The sequence below is a fragment of the Coregonus lavaretus genome, assembly GCF_964263955.1.
Source record: "Coregonus lavaretus genome assembly, chromosome: 21".
NCBI classification, from domain to species: Eukaryota; Metazoa; Chordata; class Actinopteri; order Salmoniformes; family Salmonidae; genus Coregonus; species Coregonus lavaretus.
The window spans coordinates 23136600-23148459 of record NC_140008.1 but is presented as its reverse complement, the minus strand read 5'-3'; the positions used below and the strand labels follow the sequence as shown (position 1 = coordinate 23148459).

The window sequence follows — 11860 nt, the reverse complement described above, 5'->3', positions numbered from 1 at the left end:
CCCCCTTTACTACCACTGTCTTTTGTCTAAACTAACACCTGACTTATTTCACCTGCTAGCACTGACTTGTTTAAAGAAATGTACTTATTGTGATCGAGATGTAGTTGTCCCTGATTGCATTGACTTTGCTCACAGCTGCTTGTTTGAAGAAGTGTACTTACTGTGATGAAGATGTGGTTGTCCCACTTGTTATCCTAAGTTGAATGCGCCAATTTGTAAGTCGCTCTGGATAAGAGCGTCTGCTAAATGACTTAAATGTAAAATGAACAACGCAATCATGGTAGTAGTTGGTCCAGGGAATCTCATACTCCAATAGGGTAGAGGGTCAATGATGTATATAATCATTGGTTGGTCCTCGGGCTGTCCGTCTAGTGGCTCTGAGGTCCTTGTAACGTTGGGGACGGTAAAGAATCAATGTGATCTGGTGAAATCCTCTTGCTAAATAGTAAACTCTATTCTGCGGTAAAGATGGCGGCGGCAGAAGGGGCGCGCAGTGGTCGGAGCACGGCGAAACGACCCTGAAGGGTTCATATTTCGTAGAAACTCGGACGTGGGGGACTGAACATTCCTGCCACGAGATCCCACGGACCGTTGGCAGAGAGTTTTCAGTGACTTTTGCTTTATTGTTTGAGGCAAGGTGGGTGGATTTCACACCGATACTAGCTATCGAGCTAACAGCTAACGTTAGCGAGATAGCAAGCTAGCTAGCTAGGAGTCGGTTGGAGAAAAGGGTGTTGAGGAAGACTATTCGGAACAGGCCGCTCCATAGTTGGGTGATGTGAATCAGGAGTGTGTAGGGTTGGCTAGCTTCGTCCCGAACATCTTTACACTGAACTGCGGGGATGGGACAACAGGTAGGCCGCGTCGGTGAGGGGGCTTCGACAGGACTCCAACCGCCACCACCGCAACAACACCCGGGCAAGGGGAACAGGGGAAGCACAGGGAGGAGACCCCGGGAAGTCAGCAGTACTGGAACGCCACCAGGCAGGGTTGCTGCCGTCAACGTGCCGGACCCAGCAATTAATATATTCACCCAGCATTCAGGTAGGAAAATACGCATTATTATAACATTGTTTATTTTATCAACTGGTATGTCAAATAATGACGTTAGCTAGTTAAGTTAGTCAAACTGATTTATTTAGCTGACGTTTGCTAGCTACGTGCTAGCTAGTTAGCTACGTGTTAGCTAGTTAGTTTACTGCTAGTCAACTGTGTGCCCGACAACGGCGTTTCAGGACTGCACAGCTGCAAGCAGCAAAAAGGACCGTTCACTTCTATGGCGACCTAGACTCCGAGATGCTTGTTAAACGATTATCTCTGCCACCCGGGATGCAGTGGCAATTCCACTCCATTAACTCACTATGGCAGCCACAACAGTACCACATTTAAGCCTGGAGTGGTTTGCACGTATTGTATTTTACAACATAGTCTACTCAGCTGAAAATTGTTGTGCAAAGTAACTATTTGAATTATGTTTGTGTAAGACATATTCCTTGAGGATACTCTCTTTCATAGATGTTGTAACTAAGGTACTAAAATCCTCAGTGGTGAACCTTGCGATGTAGTAGTAGTGCCCCAGTGGCACACTCACATTGGTGGTCTCTGAGGGTCAAACTGGATATAGGCCTATATACATACATTCATTATGCTGCTATCTAGGCCTGCTATGTGTCAATGACACTCAGGATTTAGTCAAGGCTATCAGTAAGGATCTTCTATGGAGAAACTAGTATTACAATTAGTCAGCAAAGTCCTGCTCCGAGCAACTGTAGAAGTATTTGCTGTTGTGTTTATGTTATCAGGTTCTGTAAGACCATTTAGGGATGCATTATGTTACAGAAGTTGAGGGGAATGTTATTATTCTGTGTCTGACGAATATACTTTATATCCATCCACGATTGCAACAACTATCCAGTCTCTACTGCTTCCATTGAGCTTTGCCTTACCCAAGGGAAGGTCAGTCAGTCTTGCATGGAATCAGATGTGATGGGAATGGCGAGAGTGTAAGGCTCGTCCAGTAGTTGTTTTTGCAGCTCTCTGCACAGGGGCAAAGCGAGACCTGTCACATCTCCACAATTAACCTCTTCAGCTGGAAACGCAAACCTGCAAAGTGCACACTGTCTGTACTTTCAAATGTCCAAGTGTCCTTTTTATAACTGGTGCATAGCCAAGTGTTACCTTGTAAACCCTCACAATATAATGGAAGTCTGAAAGCATTTGTCTGTGCAACTCTCTCCTTGACCGAGCAGGAGCAATTCTAATGTAAGGCTATATGATGCACTTCTATCCTGGCAGTGCCACTGTTGGGTAAAAGCAATGTGTTGTGAAACCATTGGGCCATGTGAGTAAAGTCAGCAGTATGTCTACAGTGTATGTCGAACATGGTTTTGTCTATTCATAGGATTTGACCCCTTCACATCTGGCTGAGTTATGTCACCATGGCTGATTCTAAGGAAGTTATTATTTTGCAACAAAGCCCATTTCCTCCTTTTCTTTACAGTCAGCAAGATGATTTGGCGGTTCTTCCTGGGTAATTCCACAGTGATGCTTAGACTCCAGATTTTTCACTTTAAAATGTAAGACAAACATAAACCGTCTTTCTGTGCTGTCATTATGTTAGCAATCTTTGCATCTCCACTGTTCTTCAAGTAAATGTTTTTTGTAAAATTTTCTGTGGAAATGAAGTAGTCCTTGTGCATAGAGTTGTACAGTTTGTTTAACTTTGCATTCATTGCCCTCCTCCTTTTAGCCGTTTTGTGGTTGTTAGTGTTGAATAGTTAATCCTTTGTATGGTTTGTCAGTTGTAAAAGGCCTAGGCCAATTTTTTCCCCAAATGAAAGTACAATGACATCATGATCATATTGCATTTGATACCGTGGCTATTTGAGATGGATGCCTCAGTCTGTGACCCTTTTGAGGTGTGTGTGTGTAGTACGTGTGTAAATGTATTTTTGCCTGAAGGAAGTGATTCAATGTGGGGACGCACACAAGTTCTTCTGAATCAATGGCCTCTGCATCGCCCTGTCCCCCACAGGCAAGTTCACTCAGCTCGTCCCTGTTGGCCACAATTTCATTTAGGCATTTCTTTATTATTTATTCATTGTGTCCGGCTCTTACAATAAGTTTATCTTTGCAGCGTTATGAAAACCAAAGCCTACTTGGCAATTTGGAGCTGAAGGTAATGGTATCTTTCTGATACGCAATATGGAATCCCAAGAAGGCTTGCATTCCCCCCAACCACATGATGACTTTAGAGTGCTCACCCAGCATAATGCTGATCAAGTGATCTTTTATGGCGCTTGTGTGGAACTATGGCCTCTTATTTGGCTTTGCCTTGGGCTCTCTCTTGTTTGCAGAATTCACAGAAGTGAAGATTTGGCTATCAAGCCCATAAACAGTTCAGCAGGTTGAGAGCAGGTTTCATATACTTGATTAGGAAATAGGCCACATTTACAGTGCATTCGGAAAGTATTCAGACCCCTTGACTTTTTCCACATTTTGTTACATTACAGCCTTATTCTAAAATTGATTAAATAAATGTTTGTTATCGATCTACACACAATACCCCATAATGACAACGTGAAAACAGGTTTATAGAAATTGTTGCATTAAAATAACATTTAATTTTTTCCGCAAGTATTCAGACCCTTTGCTATGAGTCTTGAAATTGAGCTCAGGTGCATCCTGTTTCCATTGATCATACTTGAGATGTTTCTACAACTTGATTGGAGTACACCTGTGGTAAATTTAAATTGATTGGACATGATTTGGAAAGGCACACACCTGTCTATATAAGGTCCCACAGTTGACAGTGTATGTCAGTGCAAAAACTAAGCCATGAGATCGAAGGAATTGTCCGTAGAGCTCCAAGACAGGATGTGTGTCGAGTCACAGATCTGGGGAAGGGTACCAAGAACACAGTGGCCTCCATCATTCTTAAATGGAAGAAGTCTGGAACCACCAAGACTCTTCCTAGAGCTGGCTGCCCGGCCAAACTGAGCAATCGGGGGAGAAGGGCCTTGGTCAGGGAGGTGACCAAGAACCCGATGGTCACTCTGACAAAGCTCCAGAGTTCCTCTGTGGAGATGGTTGTCCTTCTGGAAGGTTCTCCCATCTCTGCAGCACCACCAATCAGGCCTTTATGGTAGTGGCTAGATGGAAGCCATTCCTCAGTAAAAGGCACATGACAGCCCGCTTGGAGTTTGCCAAAGGCTCCTAAAGGACTCTCGGACCATGAGAAACAAGATTCTCTGGTCTGAGGAAACCAAGATTGAACTCTTTGGCCTAAATACCAAGCGTCACATCTGGAGGAAACCTGTCACCATCCCTACGGTGAAGCATGGTGGTGGCAGCATCAAGCTGTGGGGATGTTTTTCAGCGGCAGGGACTGGGAGACGAGTCAGGATCGAGGGAAAGATGAACGAAGCAAAGTACAGAGAGATCCTTGATGAAAACCTGCTCCAGAGCACTCAGGACCTCAGACTAGGGCGACGGTTCACCTTCCAACAGGACAGCGACCCTAAGCACACAGCCAAGACAACGCAGGAGTGGCTTCGGGACAAGTCTCTGAATGTCCTTGAGTGGGCCAGCCAGAGCCCGGACTTGAACACCGATCGAACGTCTCTGGAGAGACCTGAAAATAGCTGTGCAGCGATGCTCCCCATCCAACCTGACAGAGCTTGAGGATCTGCAGAGAAGAATGGGAGAAACTCCCCGAATACAGGTGTGCCAAGCTTGTAGCGTAATACCCAAGAAGACTCGAGGCTGTAATCGCTGCCAAAGGTGCTTCAACAAAGTACTGAGCAAAGGGTCTGAATACTTATGTAAATGTCATATTTCTGTTTTTTATATATATATATATATATATATATATTTTTTTTATACGTTTGCAAAAATTCCTTAACCTGTTTTTGCTTTGTCATTATGGGGAATTGTGTGTAGATTGATTGAGGGGGGAATAAAAAATAAATAAAAAATCAATTTTAAAGAATAAGGCTGTAACGTAACACAATGTGGAAAAAGTCAAGGGGTCTAAATACTTTCCGAATGCACTGTATTTAACAACATCTCTGCTCTACGTGTTCTTTCTCCGCTTGCCTTCATAAAATGGAATGAATTGCAGGGCAGGCAGGACAAAGGAGATCTGCACATGATCCCTGATACATTTAAGATGATTTGCATTAGGGATAAAATTGGATTATATAAATCCACTTTTCTATATCTGCAAAGGCCTCAACAACCAAAATAAATCACACAGTACTGAAAATAGAGTTTTGGAGGCGGCTGTGAGATTTTAACTAATTTAAACCTGATGTGTTGCAGTAATAATGTCCCTTGGTGTCTTATCTGGGTGACTGGGTCCTCTGCCCTACCCAGCATGTGTCACCCAGAGTTGCATCCTTCAGCCACTAGAAGGAGCTCAGTCTCATACTTTTCATCCCTATAAATGCAGGGCAGTTGTGTTCATTTGCATGTTTACCAGGGTGTGTATGCTTCTGCATTTCATAAAGCACAATGATTATGACAGTGGACTGTATATATTCTGGGATGGTTGCTTCATGAATGATTCATCCTTCCCCTCTCTCCATGTGCCTGACTGGTGAAAGCATGAGGCTGGAGACTACAGGCAGCATTTTAATCTTGGTTCTTTTTGACTGCATTAACCGTGCCCTGGCCCTCTCCTTCCCAGTGGAACTCATTCTGCTCTCATTAAACACAGGATTCATCAAAGGAAAGGAAATGATTTGAGTCGACTCATTGGTGTTGCAGATGCTGACGAAACCTCCCATGTGCGCTCTGAAACTCACACACCTATCGGTATATCATGTTACTGAGTTTGTTTACACTACAGAATGGCAAATTATTTACTGTCTCTTCACTCTCTTGTGAAACTTAGATCATATAGGTTCAGATATAACAATGCTGTACAGGGTGGGAAATTAACTTTTTGGTCCACCAGCCACTGTGACAGGTAGATACAAAAATATACCAGACACTCCAGATTTTTTTACGAGCCAAAATATTTTTCCACATTGTTACACCAGTATTCACAAATAACTGATGAGCATGCCTTGTAATATTTCTAAAACAAAAAAGTATTACTAGTAAGAAGTAATTTAGTATATTGCTCAATGCTTTCATTTTTGTCACCCAAGTCTTTTACCCATGTTAAAATAAATAATTTCGATACAAAAGTAAAACTGAAACAGTTTTCCAACTTGGACATTAAGAATCAACAAAGTGCCTGCCCTGCCACAAAATGCTGAGTGATACGACTTTATTATTATTAGTTCAGGACTCTAACGCTAAAAAATTTTTTACAAGGAGTACATAAGTTATTTAGGAGCACAATTAAATTAGTTGAGTCTTACAGTAAATGAATAAATGGTTTTTGGACTGTTCCATGCTCAATCAAGCACAATTTACCCCTAGATATTTGAGTCATTAGATGAGACAAAAATGTTCAGCTGCCCCTTTAAGCGGTGGGCCATTAGTGTGGTAACAGCACTCCTTGTCTGTCAGAGATGATCATCTCTGTCTGCGCTACCAGCAGACAGTTGCAGTAAACTCAAACTAATATTGAAAAACAACCTAGCGTGTGAACAAAACTATGTAACACTTTAGTAGCCTTTCAGGTCAATTTGACCAACTTCTACATTTTGGGCTTTGGATTGTTTTTTAGTTTGGGGCCGGGGGTGCTACGCCACTGCTTATAACTATAAGTTAAGTATAACTAAAAATACATGTAATGTGTCAAAATCAAAATTATATCCAGCTCAGGGCTACAGCTTTGCATTTGGTTTGCTAAGTGGATAGATGTCAAGATTCTTGCTTACAGCAGAGGCATTAAATCCCATCCTGGATCAAGATCCCTGTAGCCTAAATTTGTTTTGTGTGTAAAAAAAAAAAAGAACAGTTTTGACGGTATGAAAATCTGTATACCGCCCAACCTTAACGCCAATGCCAAAATCTACCCGCATTTGGTGTGTGGTGAGTGTTTTTTAATTTCCACCCTGATGCTGTATGAACATTATGATGGTACTGTTGGTTTTCCATGTGGGGGGACTGGTCTATTGGACTGCTGAAGAGGTCTGATTTGAAATGCAAAACCTGTTTAGTGTTGATTGGGTTCCAGGACTTGGCCTGGGTTGTGGCTGACTGCTCTCAGTGCTTATCCAGAGATCCAGGCACCTGGCTTGGACCGTTCAACCTCAGCGGGACTGAGTCTGTCCACCATCACCCTCATCCGAGACTCTGTTCTCTCTGTGCCTTAAGCTCAGCTCAAATACCTCATCTTCATTCTATCTCTACTCATCTTCCTTTCTCGTTCTCTCTCTTTGTCATCTTAGTGGAGTTGAAATTGAGCACTGCTTTTGCCCGGGATAATCCTCTGTCCTCCCTCTTCTTCCCCTCCGGTTTAATCACACACCAGAGTCTGCATTAATCTGGCACTTCATGTGTCGCTGCCAGGGTCGTCTCTATGCTCTCTTGTGTTGAGCAGCAGGGGTGAGACCAAGGAGCTCAGACACAGAAAGGGCCCATTTCTCTCTCAATGGACTGGGATCGTTTGCCCCATTTCAAAGAGAATGTTGTGAGTCACAGAGTGGCTAACCCAGGTGCTATCAAAAGCCTTTTTGATACTGTGCCTTGTGCAGGGCAGATTGGGCGGCCAAGCCCTGCATATGGAAGCAATGGGAATGTAATCTCAGCGAGCTCCGTGTACTATCACAGGAACATGAGACCCACTGAAGTCTGTGTAATCCTCTTCAGCCGGGCCTGAATCCTCATGGTCATTCCAGCAGTCGCTCAGTTAAAGGCTGTCTGTCCTCTCTGCTACAGTTGCAGTTTTAGGATTCATTCTAGTTAGTGTAGCGTAGCCTAACTGTGGAAAAATATAACATATCTAATGGAAGACCAGCTGCTGCTGTACACTGCCTTACAATTTCCATAATATCATGCGGTCTATTGAAATGAGATGTTATATTCTCTGCCGCAGGTACCGCTTGTTCCTGTCAGGCTAATCTGTCTGGACTGTGATTTTGCTTTGTAACTAATGTAATCATCTCTAGGCTTGTATCTCTACACCACACAGAAGGCTCTCTCTGGTCTCTCCACACAGTGCCATGGTGAAAACCTCACCACAACTTTCAACCTCATTAAGACTAGAAATCTCAGATTCAACACATTATTACTTGGAGATAAAACTCTGTATCTTATATCTCAACACACAGACATATTTTTGCAAATAAGTGTAGACAATGAAGTATGCCCAGCTGTTGTCTGGGAAGCTCTTAAAGCAGATATGAGCAATTGTATCATGTCTTACTCTTCACATAAGGAAAAAGAAGACCCATGAAGAATTAGAAATACTAGAACAGAAAATCCACTCCTTAGAAAGAAAACAACATAGTTTAGATAGCATTTATTTCTAACACCCTTCAACAGTTGAACACTGAAGCTTGAATATAACCCAATAAACACCCTATCTGCAGCGATTGCTGCCATGAAATCCAAGCAACAATATATTGATCAAGGTGAAAGTGCAGGGAAAATGCTTGCTTGGCAAATTAAGAAAGAGGAAGAGGAACTAACCATCCATAGCATTCAAACCCCAGATGGTAGCATGACAATGGAGCCTTATGGAATCAACTCAGTCTTTGATACAGTTTGTGATAACATGTTTTAATCTGAAAACAAAAGGTCAAAGGAGGATATAGACAATTTCCTTAAATTGCCAAACTCCCGAAGTATCCCTTTAAAGCCATTTTACCAATTATAAGTGAATCAAGAGAAAATGAATATGGATGGAAATATTGTTGGAGGCCATCAGTCTACAAAATGGGAAATCTCCTTTTAATTATGTATTCCCAGTGGAATTTTTAGTCCCAAATTACTAAAGCCTATGTTACTTATGCTCACAACAGCTCTAGAGCAAAATGAACTTCCCCAGTAACTATGTTTGGCTAAAATCACCTTACTTAAAAAGAAAGATAAGGATCCGTTGTCATGGAGATCCTTATATCCAGTATCACACTTGAATATGGATTGATACTGAAAGAAGCTCCTACGCCAAAGAAGTTGATTGCCAAGTTATATCAAGGGTTGATTGAAACTCTACCTGATGGTTCAGAACCTAATAAGGAAAAAATGGGAAACAGATCTAAAGGAAGAAATTGAGGAGAACCATTGGTCACAGATATGTGAAAATGTTCATACCTGCTCCTACAACGTAAGACATAAACTACTGTAATTTAAGATAATTCATAGGACTTAATACACTCCTGCCAGAATGAATGTAATGTACAGTCGTGGTCAAAAGTTTTGAGAATGACACATTAATTTTCATATACTCCAGAATGTTATGAAGAGTGATCAGAGGAATTGCAATTAATTGCAAAGTCCCTCTTTGCCATGAAAATGAACTTAACCCCCAAAAAACTTTTCCACTGCATTTCAGCCCTGCCACAAAAGGACCAGCTGACATCATGTCAGTGATTCTGTCGTTAACACAGGTGAGTGTTGACGAGGACAAGGCTGGAGATCACTCTGTCATGCTGATTGAGTTAGAATAACAGACTGGAAGCTTTAAAAGGAGGGTGGTGCTTGAAATCATTGTTCTTCCTCTATTAACCATGGTTACCTGCAAGGAAACGTGCCGTCATCATTGCTTTGCACAAAAAGGGCTTCACAGGCAAGGATATTGCTGCTAGTAAGATTGCACCTAAATCAACCATTTATCGGATCATCAAGAACTTCAAGGAGAGAGGTTCAATTGTTGTGAAGAAGGCTTCAGGGTGCCCAAGAAAGTCCAGCAAGCGCCAGGACCGTCTCCTAAAGTTGATTCAGCTGCGGGATCGGGACACCACCAGTGCAGAGCTTGCTCAGGAATGGCAGCAGGCAGGTGTGAGTGCATCTGCACGCACAGTGAGGCGAAGACTTTTGGAGGATGGCCTGGTGTCAAGAAGGGCAGCGAGGAAGCCACTTCTCTCCAGGAAAAACATCAGGGAGAGACTGATATTGGACTGCTGAGGACTGAGGTGTCATGCCAACAGTAAAGCATCCTGAGACCATTCATGTGTGGGGTTGCTTCTCAGCCAAGGGAGTGGGCTCACTCACAATTTTGCCTAAGAACACAGCCATGAATAAAGAATGGTACCAACATATACTACGAGAGCAACTTCTCCCAACCATCCAAGAACAGTTTGGTGACGAACAATGCCATTTCCAGCATGATGGAGCACCTTGCCACAAGGCAAAAGTGATAACTAAGTGGCTTGAGGAACAAAACATCAACATTTTGGGTCCATGGCCAGGAAACTCCCCAGACCTTAATCCCATTGAGAACTTGTCGTCAATCCTCAAGAGGCAGGTGGACAAACAAAAACACACATTCTGACCAACTCCAAGCATTGATTATGCAAGAATGGGCTGCCATCAATCAGGATGTGGCCCAGAAGTTAATTGACAGCATTCCATGGCGGATTGCAGAGGTCTTGAAAAAGAAGGGTCAACACTGCAAATATTGACTATTTGCATAAAATTAATGTCATTGTCAATAAAAGCCTTTGACACTTATGGAATGCTTGTAAATATACTTCAGTATACCAAAGTAACATCTGACAAAAATATCTAAAAACACTGAAGCAGCAAACTTTGAAGACCAATACTTGTGTCATTCTCAACTTTTGACCACGACTGTACACAGAAATGTCACATCTGTTGGAGATTCAAAAAGCACATAGGAACCCTATTACAGTGCATTCGGAAAGTATTCAGACCTCTTGACTTTTTCCACATTTTGTTACGTTACAGCCTTATTCTAAAATGGATTCAATCGTTTTTTCCCCTCATCAATCTATACACAATAACCCATAATGACAAAGCAAAAACTGGTGTTTAGCTATTTTAGCAAATGTATTACAAATACAAAAACTCAGTACTTTGTTGAAGCACCTTTGGCAGCGATTACAGTCTCGAATCTTCTTGGGTATGACGCTACAAGCTGTATTTGTGGAGTTTCTCCCATTCTTCTCTGCACATCCTCTCAAGCTCTGTCAGGTTGGATGGGGAGCGTCGCTGCACAGCTATTTCCAGGTCTCTCCAGAGATGTTAAATCGGGTTAAAGTCTGGGCTCTGGCTGGGCGTTGTCTTGGCTGTGTGCTTAGGGTCGTTGTCCTGGTGGAAGGTGAACCTTCGCACCAGTCTGAGGTCCTGAGTGCTCTGGAACATGTTTTCATCAAGGATCTCTCTGTACTTGGCTCTGTTCATCTTTCCCTCGATCCTGACTAGTCTCCCAGTCTCTACCGTAGGAATGGTGCCAGATTTCCTCCAGACATGACGCTTGGCATTCAGGCCAAAGAGTTCAATCTTGGTTTCATTAGACCAGAGAATCTTGTTTCTCATGGTCTGAGAGTCCTTTACGTGCCTTTTGGCATACTCCAAGCGGGCTGTCATGTGCCTTTTACTGAGGAGTGGCTTCCATCTGGCCACTCTACCATAAAGGCCTGATTTGGTGGAGTGCTGCAGAGATGGTTGTCCTTCTGGAAGGTTCTCCCATCTCCAGAGAGGAACGCTGGAGCTCTGTCAGAGTGACCATCGGGTTCTTGGTCACCTCCCTGACCAAGGCCCTTCTCCCCCAATTGCTCAGTTTGTCCGGGCGGCCAGCTCTAGGCAGAGTCTTGGTGGGTCCAGACTTATTCTATTTAAGAATGATGGAGGCCACTTTGTTCTTGGGGACCTTCAATGCTGCGGAATTGTTTTTGTACCCTTCCCCAATCCTGTCTCGGAGCTCTACAGACATTTCCTTCGACCTCATGGCTTGGTTTTTGCTCTGACATGCACGGTCAACTGTGGGACCTTT

At 43.0% G+C, this 11860-nt stretch overlaps 1 protein-coding gene across 1 annotated transcript in view; it reads left to right on the top strand.

The window, feature by feature from the left end:
- The first annotated feature begins 481 nt into the window (after positions 1 to 481).
- Positions 482 to 11860, top strand: part of LOC311148387 (tyrosine-protein kinase ABL2-like) — a 38223-nt gene continuing 26844 nt past the window's right edge. Inside the window, exon 1 of the mRNA XM_084185343.1 lies at positions 482 to 1044. Coding sequence (XP_084041469.1) covers positions 843 to 1044 — 202 coding nt within the window. The 5' untranslated portion in view covers positions 482 to 842. The remainder of the gene's footprint in view (positions 1045 to 11860) is intronic.